Source organism: Pleurodeles waltl, chromosome 1_2 (assembly GCF_031143425.1).
Source record: "Pleurodeles waltl isolate 20211129_DDA chromosome 1_2, aPleWal1.hap1.20221129, whole genome shotgun sequence".
Classification (NCBI taxonomy): domain Eukaryota; kingdom Metazoa; phylum Chordata; class Amphibia; order Caudata; family Salamandridae; genus Pleurodeles; species Pleurodeles waltl.
Genome location: NC_090437.1, coordinates 43,016,507 through 43,035,036, shown reverse-complemented (window position 1 = coordinate 43,035,036; position 18,530 = coordinate 43,016,507). Strand labels below are relative to the sequence as shown.

The window sequence follows — 18,530 nt, the reverse complement described above, 5'->3', positions numbered from 1 at the left end:
ATTCAGAGGCAGCATCTCTAGCATGCTTGATCATGGTCTTATCAGGCAGCATCTTGCTTGTAACAATGTGGGTGAAGGGCCTCTCCTGACAGGTGGTCAAGTGACATACCTTATTTAGTGTGCCTTACCTGAGATGGAATTTGCAGTGTCACCTTTGGAATGTTTGATTTAACCAATAAGCATCAAGAGGGTAATTTAGGGTGCATTCCTGTACACTTGTAAGGTGAAAGTATGACAATTCAGTCTACACTCTTTTGGCTATTGTTCTTTGTTTGACCTTGATATTTAGATAACAAGGCACTTATTCCAGACTGAGGTTCCATCAGGTGTTTTGTTTGTGTCTATAGCTAAAGTACTTGACATTTTCACGGTTTCTTGGAAATCTAAAGACAGACTACAGCTGTGTCAAAGGCAGTCATGTTGATGATTTCCCAAAAATACATTAAATATAATTGTGGCCTACTTGAAATGGAGTCAGGTCTTATATCTTAAGGTCACAGATTTCAGAAATTGTGACTGGAAGGTACTCCTGTTACTATGAAATACTAAAGAAGGACGGAATCCTTTGTCCCATCTTAGATCTTCATCCTCTGAAATTCTTCCTAAGGAAAGACAGGTTCAAGGTGGTCACTCTGGCCCAGGTTCTGTATGCCCTCGATCTATGAGACTGGATGGTAGTGTTGGATTTGCAGAATGCTTATTTCCACATTCCCATCCTGCAGCCCAACAGACACTACCTGCAGTTTCAGGTAGGCCAAAAGCACTTTTAGTTCTCTGTGCTCCCATTTGGTTTGACCAGTGCACCTTAGGTGTTCACAAATGTGATGTCAGGTGGTTGCAGCCCATCTATGGATGTTGGGAATATCATTCTTCTCATACCTCAGTGAATGGTTACTGAAGATGGGCTTGCCTCAAATGGTTGCAGACCATCTCTAGGCGATCTGTTTCACATCACTGAGTTTCTCCATGAATGTGCCAAAGTCACATCTGACTCCTTCACAGTGGCTTCCCTTCTTCAGGGCCGTCCGGAATACAGTCCTCTCTGAGCTATTGTACTGCCTCAAGAGTCCAATACATTTGGGCTATGATCCCGATTTTTTAATCTGCAGGCAGGTTTCCATTGTTTCTTGGCCTTTTAGTTTCTGGCATCCTGGTTGTGGACCACAACAAGTGGCACACACGGGCTCTGAATTGGGATTTGAAGTCCCAGTGGGCTTAACACAAAGGAAAATGGTCAGATTCCATCCAAGTGTCTGAGGAGACTGCAAAAGACCAGCAGTGATGGCTGCTCAACCTTAATAGGACCAGCCGCAGACCCACCTCTCTACCCTTTCCAGAAATTAGTTGTGACGGATGCATCATTGCTGAGCTGTTGAGGTTATCTGGGAGCGATGGAGATCAGAAGACTCTGATCTCCAGTGAAGACTCACCTTCATAATAGTTTGTTGGAGTTATGAGAGTAACTTGGAACTAAAATCGTTCCTTCCAAGGGGAATGGGTACAAGTCCTCACAGACAAGTCATTTGCAATATGGTACTGCAACAAACAGGGCAGAGTGTGATTGTGGGTCCTGTGCAGAAGGCTCTGCACTTTGGAAATGGCTGAACTCTCAGGCATTTCCCTGATTGCCCAACACCTGACAGGATCTTTAAATGCCAGGGCAGACAAACATAGTCGATGATACTTAGCAGATCACAAATTGTGGCTAGACTCAGAGGGCACAGAGCATCTTCCATCAATGGCACGATCAGTTTGCCACTGCAAAGAACACTCAGGGCTTGATTTAGATGTTGGGAGAGGAGAATACTCCGTCACAAATGTGGTGGATATCCTGTCTGCCGTATTACAATCTCATTATCTCCTATGGGGATTTCCTCCGCCAACATCTAAATCAGGCCCTTTGTCATATGAGATGCCTTTTGCCTACAGTGGGGCTCGGGACTCCTGTACTCCTTCTTGCAACTACATCTTGTGCCCAGAGTGGTCACGAAAATCAAGAGAGATCTTGCTCAAATAATCATAGTAGCTCAAAACTGGGTGAGTAGAGTGTGGTACTTATAACTTCTAGCCATGAACACATCCTCTGTTCCACCTCCCTTTTTGGGAGGATCTCCTGTCGCAGAAGCAGGTCTGAGTGTTGCACCTGAACCTGCACAACCTACACCTCCATGTATGGAGATTGAGCTGCAACAGTTAATGACAATCAAACTTCCTCCTAAGCTGGTTTTTCTGGTAGCCAGCTGTCCTTCAGTGCAGGATGCTGGGAGAAGTTTGTTGTGTGGTGGTATTCTTGTCACATTCAACCCTTACAAGCTTCTTTATCTGATATTTTATTATTTTTTGTTGAGCTTTTAGCTCTTTACATTTACTGGGTCAGCCATCCATCACTAGATCACCTGTTGTGATGCATTTTTATTTAAAGAGACTGATCCCATGAACATGTTCCCACCTAATCCTATTATAATGCAGCAGTGGGGTTTGAATTTTATCCTGACCTACCGGATGGTCTTATCTTTTGAGTCCTTGCACAGTGGTCCTTAACATCTACTTACACTTAGAACTGTGTTCCCCACCACCATAACATCTTCCAGGCAAAATAGTGAACTTCACACCTTGTCTTCTGTTCCAACAATTGTCTCTTTTTTTCCAGCCAAATTAGTCCGTAGAAAAAAAAACAGCACTCCAGTTCCAGTACTTGTGCTCTTTCATGTAGGGCAATGCATTGCTTTGACAATATTTTATTCACCTCCTCATCCATCAAAGGAAGAGGGACAGCTACATCACCTCTCCCCTAAGAGAGCTCTTAGTTTTTATCTCATGAGGACCAGGGAATTTTGACCAACTATTTGTCCATTTTTCTAGGGCAAAGAAGGGCAAAGTATTACAGAACAAAAGAGCATCTCTAGCTGGATTGTATCATTTATTCATATAATATATAATATTTGTTATCTGCTATGAGCTAGCCAAAGCGCAACGCCCAGAAAATTTGCATGTTCACAAAAGCTCTACAATGGTGCTTGCTACCAGTGTTAGCAGTGTGGGTTATGTACGTTTTGGACATTTGTCAGGCTGCTACGTGGGTGTCCCTCCATACGTTCAGGAAGCATTACTGCCTGGACAGTCCGGTCCTGTGGGACAGGCATTACCCCGATCTGTCATACAGGATTTTCTGGCTTGAGTCATTTCACAGGCTGCTTTAGTATCTGTTCATAAGCTGGGGAATCTGCAGTTAGACCTTTCTGTAAGAAGAACAAGTTACTTACCTTTGGCAAAACCTTTTCTGGTAGAGACTCTTCCTAGCCGCAGATTCCTCATCTGTCCTTCTTCCTCCTCATTCTGTGGAATACTCTCATTCAGTCTAATCTTAATAAGATTCCATCTCAGAAAGTTAAGTACTGTAGACTCCATGTGTATTGGCACAGATAGAGTTCAGGAGGACCCTGACACCAGAGTGAATAGGTTGCATATTTAATATTGGTCCCGACATCACATCTGTGTGGGACAGAGTGGCACGAGGTAGAACGAGACCTCACAGCTCCACTAATTGGTGCACAAAGTAATTGCTATGCAAAAATGTCCGGATCCAGCCTGATGCCTGGGAATATTCAAAAGGTGAGGATTATTCAGTTAGTCTTTACCAGAAAAGGTCTTAGAGAAGATACGTAACTTGTTCATTTGTGCCATTTCAAATACTCACTTCCTTAGGAGGTACTGATTTGGTGTGTATGCACAAGGTGAGGAGTTTACAGTTAGCATCATCAGTCAGACGAAAAGTTACTTTCCGTAATGCTCTTTCTAGTGGATACTCCATCTGACCACAAATACCGCACTGCCCTTCCACCTCCCCATTCTGTGGTATGGGCTCTTCTATCTGAAAAGATCAAACTCTGGGAGCCTTCACACTTATTTGTTCAATCTGCTGATAAGCTTTATATTTGATAGTGTTGAAGAATTCATGAAAGCAATTGTGTGGTGCTTCTATGTAACCCTGTTAGTCTCTTCTGGAGCTAATGGTGTTGACACGGAGGTGCACAGTGCCACCTGCCAGCACAGGAGCACTCTGACTTTTCTGGTTCCAGTCTGGTACCTGGAAATATTCACAAGGGGAGGAATCTGCTGCTAGATAGAGCATCCACCAGAAAAAGCCTTACCAAAGGCAAGTAACTTGTTTATCTTGTTCTTTTCCTGTCTTCAGTCATTTGCTCTTAGTGTTCAGACACATTGGAATAAACTAATTCCCAAACTTTGCTCTTTTCCTACTGTTTCAGTTGTTGTTGAAGTTCAGTGAGTGACTTGCTTCTCCTTGCTACTGTGGACTTTATTAAATCCTAACTCCTCTTTTGTCATCAGGTATCTCTTTTTTCAGAATGTATAGACCGTTTATATAACTGCTACACCATACACTAGCAAACACACTCTACAAATACAATAAAATAAATAAAATCAGTACCATGTTGCATGAGACCTTGATAGTGCATTCTCTCATGTCTTGTGTTTTACTAGTCTTTAACTACATTGTTACTGACTCCATGTGTTCAGCTTTGAGTTTGCACTCCAATATTTTCACATCCAAAAGGAAACAGTCACAAATATGTAAAATAATGCTGCAAGGCAAGAATTATTTTGAAAGTCTTAACAAAGTCAGCAAATAACTGTTGTACAGATAATGTGAAGTTATTCCCCAAGTACTCTTTGTCAGTGTATTTCTAAAGTGAAATTTCCCCATGCAGAGGCATGGCTGTGAATAAAGTCTGTTTTTACAATTTTAGCCCAAAAATAATGGAACTTTACTTCCTTTCCCTTCCCACCAGCATCCCAGTTAGTTCTGAAAAGGTTTGCTTCCTTGAAAACAATAGACTAATTTCAAAAGGCATGAAAAATGCTATGGTGGCAATAACCACACATTTATTAGGATGGTCATTTGGGTTTGGACAGGCACAGATGGGATCACAAAGGACCACAGCAGTGGCTGTCTTTTATTCTAAAGATGCCACAAGAAAACCCAAGTGGCGGAAGCCTTTCATTCAGAAATTATACTCAGACATACCCACAGCAGGAAAGAAGGTTGTTCCCAGATCAGGAAGGGAGTGGTTCCTTATTTTCATAGGGCTGGGCCGTGAAGGGACTTGAAGGTAGCCTGGTTACCTCCACCTGATTTCTGACTCTAAACCACTGGGAAGGTTTACAGTCACTTAAGACAGAAAGAAGAATCCTGCCTCTGAAGATGCTTGAGGTCTCTTGCTCTTTACTTGAACCCAGGGACAGACGCCCTCTCCAAGGGGAAGTTAACTCACCTTCTATACAACTGTCTCAAGGTCAGAGAAGGATGAAGAAGTGCCACATTTTGTGGGAAAGAACACGCTTGCTAGTTGGGAGTAGACTGCACTGTACCCAACACACAAATCTCTAGCTGGAGAGAGAACCAAAACAGTGGATCTCTTCCATGAGGACCTGGGAGCTGGAGGAGAGATCTCAAGTGACTTTCCTAATGTGAGCAAGAATTTGACATTTTATTTTACCTCTGGAGCACCAGGACAAAGTACCGAAGGCTCCCTGAGATTGGTGTCTACTTGCGGGCTAAGTATTGCCACTCAGTCATTTCCATTGAGTATTCCTCATGTGTTCTGCAACAAATGATATGACCCCATGTGGGCTACAGCCTTCCGCCTTCCCTGCAGGAGAAATAAGATAACCTTAAAAATATGATTAGGTCTGAATCTAGGAATTTGGACTGGGATGAGTAGGTGATTTCATCCCATTGGTGACACACTTTAGCTGGTATGAAATCCAGCCTTTTCCTATCAGAGCTTTATGTACCTAAACCGAAGGCTTTAGTGGGAGCTTGATTACGGCCTATCCAGTGTGGAGGAACCCCGGCCAACTTCAGCATCTGTTACCTGCTTTAGTTGGAGAAACAGAGAACCAAAAAGTCAGAAGGTAAAATGTTGGATCAATACATCCTGCCAGGCTTACATGACCCTCAGTTCATCACAGTTGGACTGAAAGCGCACCTAGGTCCCAGTTTTATGTGAACATAAAATTAATGCATTGTTGTTTCTGAGTGCTTTTTGCTTGAAAGCTTTAAAAATTCTTATGTATTGGCTTCCTTAATCAGTTTTACCCTTTTTTGTGACATTCTGCTTGCTGCATATTTCTTGATTTTTCTAAATTGATTTGGGAATTTTGTTATGTCTTTGAGGTTTCTGAACTTGAATGTTGTGTGCCACTGGTCAAACATATTGCATGTTTCCCTGGGAAAAGGACTGCTGCTCGTGTCGGAGCCCCCAGAGTTTGATATGTTTCTCAGTTATCTGTATTGTAACAAGATTGTGTTTTATTAAGTTGGTTGATGTACCCACCACCCCCACCCAATTGAATAAACAACTTTTTAACACAATCTAAATATCAAAACAATGCATTCACTGAAGGAGCGCTTTAACTTGCCCTTTTGGCCTTCGTTGCAGAAAATGTAGGCTAGTGCTTTTTTAAGACCGTGTGGATTCAATAGTCACCATATCTTTAATATGTTTTAGTGCCACACAGCGATCTAGAGCAAGGTCACCAAGTTCACGCCTTCTTAGAGTCAATCTGTGCCTTGCTTGCATCCTGTGATCCTGAGGTCCAACATGTTTTAGATTTTTAAACATGTCACTGATAACACACTCCTTCCAAGTTACACATGCAAGCAAACCTTCCTTGAAACTGTGGCAATCCTCCATATCCTGTGAAGTTAAGGAACATCAGCTTTAATATATAAGCATGAAGGTATATTCTGCCTCGAATGCTTCTAGCATCCCTCCAATATGGATTATACACACACTATTTCTGTAAAGAAAATGGAAGGGCAGAACTCAAACTTAGGGTGTGTATTTCCTCAAAAATGTATGTTTTGCTTTTTTCACAGGTTACCACCATCTCCTCTTTTAGGGAAGCAAGGTAGAGATGAAAATACTTGGGAAGGTGAACATCTACCAGTCAGATCAGATATTCAAGACCATGTTGGTAAGTTTAATGCCTTAAGAAACCACAGATAAAAAAGAAAACCCTCTGGTTTTTAAAGTGCACATGTACAGTTGCTCTTGTGACAGTGGTAAACCAACAACATTCTCTTACAATCTCTTATTCCCATAGACGTTCTACGTGTTTGATATTTTTAAGACTGTGTTGGGGCGTAAAAATATATCCCTCCTGATAATGCATTATCGGATCTGGCCTTTACCTACAGATTCACCATGTGCCAATGTGAATTCCTGATTTTTTTTTGCCTCAGGGTAAATTTCTACTCAATCTAATTAATGCCTTCAAGCGTACCATTTACATTAAAACTGCAGGCTAAAATAATGTACAACATGGATGGCTAATGCAATGCAACAGCTGATTTTTCTTACACGAGTAGCCAATTTCAGTTTTCCAATTTACATCAGGAGCACCCTCACTTTCGTTGCTTAATGGAGCAAATACATCACTGCAAGGAAAAGTATGTGGTGATGCCTGCCTTGCATCTCTAGCTCTTTATTGCCTGGCTTTACTTTTAAGTTTAAAAAAATCTGAACATAAATCAAATGTAACACTTACTGATATGTTTTCTACTCCTTGTGGCCACCATGAGAGGTCTGCATGTTATGAATTGTTGGCCCTGCTTTTCCTGTTTATTTGCTGCTCGCAGGATTGTTACCCCAGGATTACAGCATGTGTGCCTTTGGACTGTGTTCAGTAGTAGTACTTGTGGAAGATCATATGGCTCATGGAATAATATAGGAAGAAGGTCCAAAAACAGCAGTTTACCCATTTTCCATCTATGAGGATGGTGACTGGGGTGTAGGAGCACTTCAGTAGCTGGTGAGTGTATAGAAAGGCCAATGGAGTGGTCTTCTGAATGTCGGCCTAAAAAACTGATTTAACCAAGGGACAGTATTCATGCCTCCTTCCAGAGATTCATCATGTGAGCCTAAGCAGGCATTCCCAGAAACAGAGAAATAAGCTGAGTGTAGTACAGTGAAAGTAGAACAAGTATACTGCATGACTCATCCATGTCCAGTATTGATTGTGCAACATGCTGTACTTAAGAAATGTTGTTCTTGTGACAGATGACCGCACAATAACAAATGAAGATCTTGCCACTCTTCCGATCATCAGAGTTCTCCCGTCGGGCAGATATACCGGTACCAGCTTAAAATCAGTCATCCGTATGATGCGTGGCTTGCTGGAACAAAACATTCCATCTAAGGAGTTTGAGGTAAGCAACAAAAAATAATGCTAAAAACCTAAAATTACTTTTTCCCCCCCTCATTCTTTTTTGCAGTTACAGACTCAGCAATATTTGATTGACAGCATGTATTAGTTATCAGTTTCCTATCGAGGGCCTTATAATCCACCTTTCACATTCATGTTTGGTCACAAAGGATATACATACACTTTACAGATAACAGTAAATGTGAAGCGAAGGTCTTACATAAAAATACTAATGAACTGGAGTAAGGAGGGTCCAGAACAGGTCTGAATACATACAGATCGAACAGATTCTCAAGCGAAGATACAACACTGGTGGGGGTGAACTCAACAGGTGGGATGAAAAGGGGCTAAAGTGGGAAGATAGAAGGAAAATCGATGTGGCAGTAGGCAGAGGGTTAATGGACAAGAGGAGCAGGAGAAAGGTAAGACATATGGAGCAGGAGTAGAAATGAAGAGATAGTGGATGGCAGAAGAAAAAGGAGGATGGTTAACCTAAGGCTTGAACTAGGGGCGGATTTAACAAATGAAAACAGAAAACAAGGCAGTGTTTTAAGGAGTTTTATGAGGTAAGTATAGTCGGAACATTTGTGTTTTTAAAGCCTTTAGGTAGTCTGTGCAGTTCTGATATCCTGAGGAGAGGGAGTTCCAAAATAAGAAGATGACTTCAGAGAATGATAGATGAAGGGCATGTGAAGTTCGGAATATGGGGGATTTCCATAAAAAGATTGATCATGCATAGGAGGATGAAAATGTGCCATTTGAAAAGATTAATATGCTAGATTTATTTTGAAATGCAGAATCCTGGTCTGGGCTTTTACAAATAAAACATGGTGATACAGACCACAGCTTTAGATTGGCACACCAAGTGAATCTTGAAAACTTGCCTTATTACAATCTTGTTGCGCCTATGCCAAATATCAAGATGGAAAGGTATTTGCTGATTGCGCTGTTACTTCCTGCATATGTATTCAGTTCAATTCAATTCTCCTTAGTCGGTCAAAATTTAGACCATTAAAGTACAATCAACCATACATCAGTATATAAAGAGAAGAAAAACAAAAAAGAAATATGTAAAAATAAATAGTAAAAAACTCCTAATAAATACTAAAAGCAGGAGCAACCTTTGGGTTCTTCATAGTCTAGGGGAAATAAATAACAGGAGACCTTCTTGCCTGCTTGAAAACCGATCTTCAGCACATTTCAGCAAACTCCTACTGAAGACTATTAAATTCCTATTCACAGCTGTTTAAAATGAGATGTACTTTTAACCATTAATACATATATAAACACATAATAAAATCAAGACTTCGTTAGAAAAAGAATTTCAAGACTACCAGTCTAAGGTTCAGTATACCATTTGCCTAAAGAGAAATACATTTTGTGACCAGAATCACTCGTAGTCAAATAATTCTCATGCTAACAGTCTAAAGTGCAGTGTGCTTTCATACAGTAAATCGATTTATGAATAAATGCAATATCTCAGCCATGAATCATAGGAACTGTTCTGGTCATAACAGTCTAAAGTGCAGTGTGCTGTTATACAGTAAATAGATTGACAGATAAGTGCTTTGTCTCAACCATTGACGATAAAAACTAAAAATAATAAAAGCAGATACTTTTGTTATCATAATATTATCACTGTAAGTTATAATAAAATTTGATACGAAAATATCATCTCTAAAACCTATAAATAGAAATGGGAAAAAGGGGGCGAACCATCCAAAAATCATGACCATAGATTGTTCCCCACTATACCTTCTATATGGCTCAACATTGTGAGTCAGACACTAAAAGTGGCCCTATAACGAATAGACCAAGCTGCTGTAAAAAATTTAGTGACCGCGCTTACAACAAATGAAGACGAATCATATTTACAAATTCTATAGGCGTTGGCTCGGTCATGTAATAGCAAAGCTTTACACAATGGAATAATCCATTTTCCCCTAGGACTCTTATATAGGGGACAAAAAAACAAAACATGTTCAATTGATTCCTCCAATATATTGCATTTTGAGCATTTATTTGCCTCAGAACTATTCTTCGACCATCGAGCAGTAAAACTGTTAACTGGTAAAGTTCCATATCTGAACTGGAGGAATAGAGCACAGGCATAAGCAGGTATTGGAAGATCAAAAAAATTGCTCAGGCCATGGTTCTTGTTTTACAAGCAGAAACTCAGAAGTTAATCAGCCCACCCCATTGCTATGGAGGATCTCCGCATTGGCCTTCTCCCAGTATCTCTGTTTAACTAATGAAGTAGCATTAGTTGGGATCGACTCTGGTCTCTCCCAAAAGTGGGGGAAAGCCAATTCATCCCAGGTCAATTTCATCTCCCTCAACCAGCTGACCTTTTTCCAGCTATTCTGGGTCTTTATAAGATCTTTTATTGCCTCTCGAAAAGGTTTCAACTCTTCCATTTTCCATATGCGGATCCAATATAAGAGAGGTCTCAGACCCGCTACATCTTTAATACTACTTGTTCCAAGATCAAGTCTGAGAGGGATCATCAGTGTACCTTTCCCCAACCTGGGTATATACCTGAGAAAATGATTCTCTTTAACTTGGAGACCATCCAACTGCCTTTGGGAACCCCATAACTCTGCCCCATACAGTGCAGCACCTCGAATTTGAACTTTATATATTTCAAGGATAGGATTCAAAGGTGGGCTAACAACAGTCCTAGCTTTACATCCTGCATATGTACTTTAGTGATCCTAAATACAGGTTCACTCATAGTCCCAGTGGGGCCAAATGGTAAACAGGATATACTAACTTACCATGCAAGGGAAACACCCACTATTAGGCGCAAAAGAGTAAACAAACAAGGTACAATTCAGGAAGGAGTACCATACATTCATTTTATTGCACCTTGAATTCATTAGTGTACTGTCAGTTTTAGAAGGAACATATCATTTTTGAAGCATTGGGCTTAATGACATGGCGGCCAAAAAATCTTGTCTCGAGTGGCATCAACTATTTTGCATGATTTCTCCCCATGTAGTGAAGCTTGCAGAAAAGATAGTCTGGGCATCACAACTGGCCCACTCTTGGCTCAGGCCTTGTTCCCCTACATAAAGCATGGCCTCCCCAGTCATTGGTGGATACTGTTTAGTGTGGCTGATGTCCAGCATTAAAAGTTGCTTTCTGCACAGCTATCCAAAAGGAGCAACTTGTAGATGAAGATTGGTAAGAGACACCTCGTCTAGCCAGTATGGGAATCTAAGGGCATATGAAAGATCAGTGATGTACTGAAAGGGTAGCCATTTAGTCCCTTTCTAAACCATGTTGGAAGACTTCTGTTTGGGATCTGTTCAATAGTGGAGATATATACAGTGGAGGCCTGCTGGGGCTAAGCAGAATTTCTGCTGGCAGGGAGGTCACCCTCAACAATTTAAATTTCCCCTTGCAGGATTTGTGGGCATTGCTGTTGTATTCTGCAATGCTTGCATTCAGTGTTAGTGACACAAAAGCAGGGGGTCTGGGGATGAACTTAGACAAGGCTCCAGTCAACCAAAGCTTTAGTATCTATCATGTACCACAGCATCATATAGTTTTTTTTTCAGACCTGGAACCCCATTCCAGCAGCTTGTGGCTTTCACTTTCTACTTATGAGGAGTGTAGTCCGCTGGGCACCCAGGTCATAGGTCAACAATCAGAGCCCAGTGGAGGCAACAGCAGGTAACGTACAGCCCAGAATGAAAGACCAAGTACCAGTTTCCAGGTGACACATCATCCTCAAAACAAATTTCAAATTGGTTGAGGATCAAAAAGGAAATATGTAAGGCATGTGTGATGCTTCTTCTATTTTCTTTGATTTACTCACTGAGGATGTGCCCTGCGCGCTCTGATCTTCTTAACCAATATGAAGACTGTAAATCTCAAAGAAGTGATCTTTAGTAATTAGAAATAAAATGTTGCTTTCTGTAAAATGAAGATCTCAGGTACAGTTGCAGATTAATTTAGGTAAACTTATTATTTATGTTGCGATATCAATGCAAAAATCCAGTAAGACGGAAATAGTAACAGTAGCTTAGAAACATCCTAAAAGAAAATATAATGTCTATAAATGTTTAGGTAGATTAGAGTACATTAACAGGTTGGAAATAGTTTCAGCAAAGTGCATAAAGTGAATTAGTTCAACATAAGTATTATTCTTCGATGTTGAAGTATTCTAAAGGCAAAATAGAAATATGACATAATAGAAGACTAGCAAGTAAATGAGCATCCATGTTCCCAGAATTAATGCATTATTTCCACAACATCCTTAAAAGCTGAAGTTTCTGCTTGAAGACACATGTATTTATTTATTTAACAATGCTAGAAAAAGTCAAACAACTTCCAAACATTGATAATGTCTAAGAAGATAAACCGCAGGGATCTTTCTTGTCAAACAGCCAACTTTTCAGTAATCATGAAACAATTCATGTCTTTTGGTGACAAAAATTAGCTGCTTGGCTCTCTTAGAGCAAACCTTATAGCAATTACATGATCTAGTACCTTTCACCTTCCTTGCTCTTAACTCAGTGGGCAAATAGTGAAGCAGAATGTAGCAAATAGCCTTGTCCCTATGTCCTTTCTTTAAAAATAGTTCAATCCAGAGTTCTGATTTCACAGGTAAGTTTGACAGGACTATGTCAGTACTTAATCTTTGCCAACTAGTAAATTTCCCTGTGGATTCAGCAGGACATACAATCGATCTAATGTTCTCCAGCTTATCACTCACAGTTGCCTCATTGGCGTGGTCGGACCATGCCCTTATCTTCTTTACCTGGATTTAGACCTCCAAGGCCACAACAGAGAGATCTGAAGCAAAAAAGTTATTCTGCCCTGCAAGTAAAATTGACCCTCCGGAATTATCTAAATCCCTAGTTTCTCTTAGCTTAATGGCTGTCATAAAGTAGAATGTGGCAAAGCCAATAGCTGGCTTCACTCAGCCATGGACTTCCTCATTCCTCTAAAATTTCTAGAGCCTCTAAGTGCTGCCTCTCAGCCTCTGGTTTTCCCTTGCCATTGCTAAGGAAAAAAACTGCAAACAGCTTTAAAGAACATGGCTTAGCCTTTTGCTCTGAGCAGAAGGAAGTGTTTATATCTGCCCTTAAGCACTACCATAACTCAACTAAAGATGCTCAGTCCACATTTTTGCTAATAAAATTAGATTGGCCAAGAATGAACCTTGAGAAATTTTTGAATTTGTTTCTGCAACTTAAAACCTGCAGTCAGGATATCCTTCCTTCCTCAGAGCTCTATTAAATTCCTCCAATTTTTTTGAAGATAAACTCGGAAAAAAACATGCTATATTTATGCATATTGGAAAGGAAATCATTGTTCGGTGGCATGTGTAGCTGCAGATACACATGCTGTGCATAGTCCGCCGTCTGGTGTTGGGTCGGAGTGTTACAAGTTGTTTTTCTTCGAAGAAGTCTTTTCGAGTCACGAGACCGAGGGACTCCTCCTCTTTTGTTTCCATTGCGCATGGGCGTCGACTCCATCTTAGATTATTTTTTTTCCGCCATCGGGTTCGGACGTGTTCCTTTTCGCTCCGTGTTTCGGGACGGAAAGATAGTCATAACTTCGGAAAACTACGTCGGTATTGTTTCGTTCGGTATCGGGTTAGATTAGAATCGACACCGAATCCTGAAGAGCTCCGGAAGCCCTTCGGGGTAATTTCGATCCCCCGTCGGGGCCTGGTCGGCCCGACCGCGTGCAACATCGAGACTGATGGAACGGACCCCGTTCCGATTCTGTCCTAAATGCCACAGTAAATATCCCTATACAGACCAGCATTTGGTCTGTAACTTGTGCCTGTCACCCGAGCACAAGGAAGAATCGTGTGAGGCCTGTTGAGCGTTTCGGTCGAGAAAAACGCTCCGTGACCGAAGAGCCAGACGGTTGCAGATGGCGTCCACGCCGACAGGACAACGAGGGTTCGAGGAACAGGGAGAAGAAGAAGAAGCCTTCTCCATCCATGAATCGGACTCGGAAGAATTCGACGTCGAAGAAACCGTGAGTAAGACGTCGAAGCAAGCACCACACGGGAAAACAGACAAAGCCCAGGGGACGCCACTGCCAACAGGCCATGGCTCAACCCATAAAGTAGGTGACCATCCATCGGCACCGAAAAAAGGCGAACTGGTGCCGAGGTCGTCCGACTCGGGTCGAGACACAGGCACGCAGCAATCTCGGGACCGAGAAAGTGCTGCAGAAAAAGGTCGACACCGAGACAGCACCACCGAGGCTGCTCGGCACAGAGACAGCGGCACCGAAGATGGTCGACGCCGAGAAAGTTCGACACCGAAAAAGAGAAAAATCTCGTCGGAGCCGAAAACAACAAAAGACACGGTTTCGGTGCCTAAACGACCAGCAACTGAACCGACAGCCAGTTCGTACTCAGAGGAACAATCACTGTCCTCCCAAATGCGCAAACACAGGTTTGAGGAAGATTTACAAACCACAGATGTAGACCACACCCAAAAGCGGATCTTCATACAAAGTGGTACAGGGAAGATCAGCACTCTTCCCCCAATCAGGAGGAAACGGAAACTCGATTTCCAACCACAAGAAAAGACACCACAAGCTAAAGTGGTAAAGAAGGTAACTCCACCACCCTCTCCACCACCGGTAACTCATACATCACCGGCACAGACTCCGTCACATTCACCAGCTCATACCACTATGAGCCAAGATGACCAGGATGCGTGGGATCTCTGACGCCCCAGTATCAGACAATAGCCCTGAGTCGTACCCTACTAAGCCCTCACCACCTGAAGACAGTACAGCGTATGCACAGGAGGTAGCTAGGGCAGCAGAGTTCCATAACGTGTCTTTACACTCAGAGCCTGTCGAGGATGACTTCCTTTTCAACACCCTCTCCTCCACCCATAGCAATTATCAAAGCCTCCCTATGCTCCCGGGAATGCTAAGGCACGCTAAACAGATCTTTAAAGAACTTGTCAAAAGCAGAGCAATAACTCCAAGGGTGTAGAAGAAATATAAAGCACCGCCCACGGACCCTGCTTTTATCACATCACAACTGCCACCAGATTCAGTTGTCGTTGGAGCAGCTCGTAAAAGAGCCAACTCGCACACATCAGGCGACGCACCACCTCCAGACAAGGAGAGCTGCAAGTTCGACGCAGCTGGGAAAAGGGTTGCAGTACAAGCTGCAAACCAGTGGCGCATCGCTAACTCGCAGGCGCTCCTAGCGCGATATGACAGAGCCCATTGGGACGAGATGCAGCATCTCATCGAGCATCTACCCAAAGAATTCCAGAAACGGGCAAAACAAGTGGTTGAGGAGGGACAAAATATCTCCAACAACCAGATACGTTCCTCTATGGATGCAGCGGATACAGCTGCAAGAACAATAAATACCGCGGTAACCATAAGGAGGCACGCATGGTTGCGCACATCCGGCTTCAAACCCGAGATACAACAGGCAGTGCTCAATATGCCGTTCAATGAACAATTGTTTGGACCCGAAGTGGACACGGCAATTGAAAAATTGAAAAAAGATACTGACACAGCTAAGGCCATGGGCGCACTCTATTCCCCGCAGGGCAGAGGCACTTTTGGCACGTTTCGCAAAACAACCTTCAGAGGGGGGTTTCGAGGTCAAACCACACAAGCTAGTACCTCACAAACAACACCGTCTACCTACCAGGGACAGTACCAAAGGGGAGGATTTCGGGGCCAATACAGAGGGGGACAATTCCCTAGAAACCGGGGAAAATTTCAGGGTCCCAAGACCCCACCTACCAAACAGTGACTCACAAGTCACTCAACCCCTCCACACAACACCAGTGGGGGGGAAGACTAAGCCAGTTCTACAAATTATGGGAGGAGATAACAACAGACACTTGGGTCTTAGCAATTATCCGGCATGGTTATTGCATAGAATTTCTCGAACTCCCTCCAAACGTCCCACCAAAAACACAGAATATGTCAAAACAGCATTTAGACCTTCTACAACTAGAAGTTCAAGCATTACTGCAAAAAGACGCAATAGAATTAGTACCAGGTCCACAAAAGAACACAGGAGTTTACTCACTGTACTTTCTAATACCAAAAAAAGACAAAACACTGAGACCAATCTTAGATCTCAGAACACTAAACACCTACATCAAATCGGAACACTTTCACATGGTCACGCTACAGGACGTATTACCACTGTTGAAACAACAAGACTACATGACAACCTTAGATCTAAAAGACGCGTATTTCCACATACCGATACATCCCTCGCACAGGAAATACCTAAGGTTCGTATTCAAGGGAATACATTACCAATTCAAAGTGTTGCCGTTCGGTATAACAACCGCACCGAGAGTCTTTACAAAATGTCTAGCAGTAGTAGCTGCACATATCAGAAGGCAGCAAATACACGTGTTCCCCTACCTAGACGATTGGCTAATCAAGACCAACTCCCTAACAAAGTGTTCACACCACACAGATTATGTCATACAAACCCTCTACAAACTATGGTTCTCCATCAACTATACAAAGTCACACATTCTGCCGTGCCAAACACAGCAATACTTGGGAGCGACAATCAACACAACAAAAGGGATAGCCACTCCAAGTCCACAAAGGGTTCAAAATGTTTACAAAGTCATACAAGCCATGTATCCAACACAAAACATACATGCAAAGATGGTGTTAAAACTCCTAGGCATGATGTCCTCATGCATAGCCATTGTCCCAAACGCAAGATTGCACATGAGGCCCTTACAACAGTGCCTAGCATCACAATGGTCACATGCACAGGGTCACCTTCTAGATCTGGTGTTGATAGACCGCCAAACATACATCTCACTTCTATGGTGGAACAGTATAAATTTAAACAAAGGGCGGCCTTTCCAAGACCCAGTGCCACAATACGTGATAACTACAGATGCTTCCATGACAGGGTGGGGAGCACACCTCAATCAACACAGCATCCAAGGACAATGGGACGTACACCAAAGAAGGTTTCATATAAATCACCTCGAATTGTTAGCAGTATTCCTAGCGTTGAAAGCATTTCAACCCATCATAATCCACAAATACATTCTTGTCAAAACAGACAACATGACAACAATGTATTATCTAAACAAACAGGGGGGAACACACTCGACACAGCTGTGTCTCCTAGCACAAAGGATATGGCAGTGGGCAATTCACAACCACATTCGCCTAATAGCACAGTTTATTCCAGGGATCCAGAACCAGCTAGCAGACAATCTCTCTCGGGATCACCAACAAGAACACGAATGGGAGATTCACCCCCAAATTCTAAAATCTTACTTCCAAATTTGGGGAACACCTCAAATAGACCTATTTGCAACAAAAGAGAACGCAAAATGCCAAAACTTCGCATCCAGGTACCCACACCAGCAGTCTCAAGGCAATGCTCTATGGATGAATTGGTCAGGGATATTTGCGTACGCTTTTCCCCCTCTCCCTCTTCTTCCATATCTAGTAAACAGATTGAGTCAAAACAAACTCATACTAATAGCACCTACATGGGCAAGACAACCTTGGTATACAACACTAGTAGACCTGTCAGTAGTGCCTCATGTCAAACTACCCAACAGACCAGATCTGTTAACACAGCACAAACAACAGATCAGGCATCCAAACCCAGCATCGATGAATCTAGCAATTTGGCTCCTGAAATCCTAGAATTTGGACACTTAAACCTCACACAAGAATGTATGGAGGTCAAAAAACAAGCTAGAAGGCCATCCACTAGACACTGCTATGCAAGTAAATGGAAAAGATTTGTTTGCTACTGCCATAATAATCAAGTTCAACCATTACATGCATCTCCAACAGATATAGTAGGATACTTACTACATTTGCAGAAATCAAATCTGTCCTTCTCTTCCATAAAGATACATCTCGCAGCAATATCTGCATACCTGCAGATTACTCATTCAACTTCACTGTTTAGAATACCTGTCATTAAAGCATTTATGGAAGGCCTAAAAAGAATTATACGACCAAGAACACCACCTGTTCCTTCATGGAACCTCAACATTGTCTTAACAAGACTCATGGGTCCACCTTTCGAACCCATGCATTCTTGCGAAATACAATACCTAACGTGGAAAGTTGCATTTCTCATTGCCATTACATCTCTAAGAAGAGTAAGTGAAATTCAGGCGTTTACTATACAGGAACCATTTATTCAAATACACAAAAATAAGGTAGTTCTAAGAACCAATCCAAAATTCTTACCAAAAGTTATCTCACCGTTTCACTTAAATCAAACAGTAGAACTACCAGTGTTCTTTCCACAGCCAGACTCAATAGCTGAA

General features: G+C 42.1%; 1 protein-coding gene across 9 annotated transcripts in view; it reads left to right on the top strand.

Annotated features, from left to right (window-relative positions):
* Window positions 1–18,530, top strand: part of PTPN13 (protein tyrosine phosphatase non-receptor type 13) — a 1,045,801-nt gene that overhangs the window by 954,023 nt on the left and 73,248 nt on the right. For all 9 annotated transcript variants that reach the window (XM_069236135.1, XM_069236143.1, XM_069236122.1 and 6 more), the window contains 2 exons: window positions 6,905–7,002; window positions 8,088–8,236. In XM_069236135.1, coding sequence (XP_069092236.1) covers window positions 6,905–7,002; window positions 8,088–8,236 — 247 coding nt within the window. The remainder of the gene's footprint in view (window positions 1–6,904; window positions 7,003–8,087; window positions 8,237–18,530) is intronic.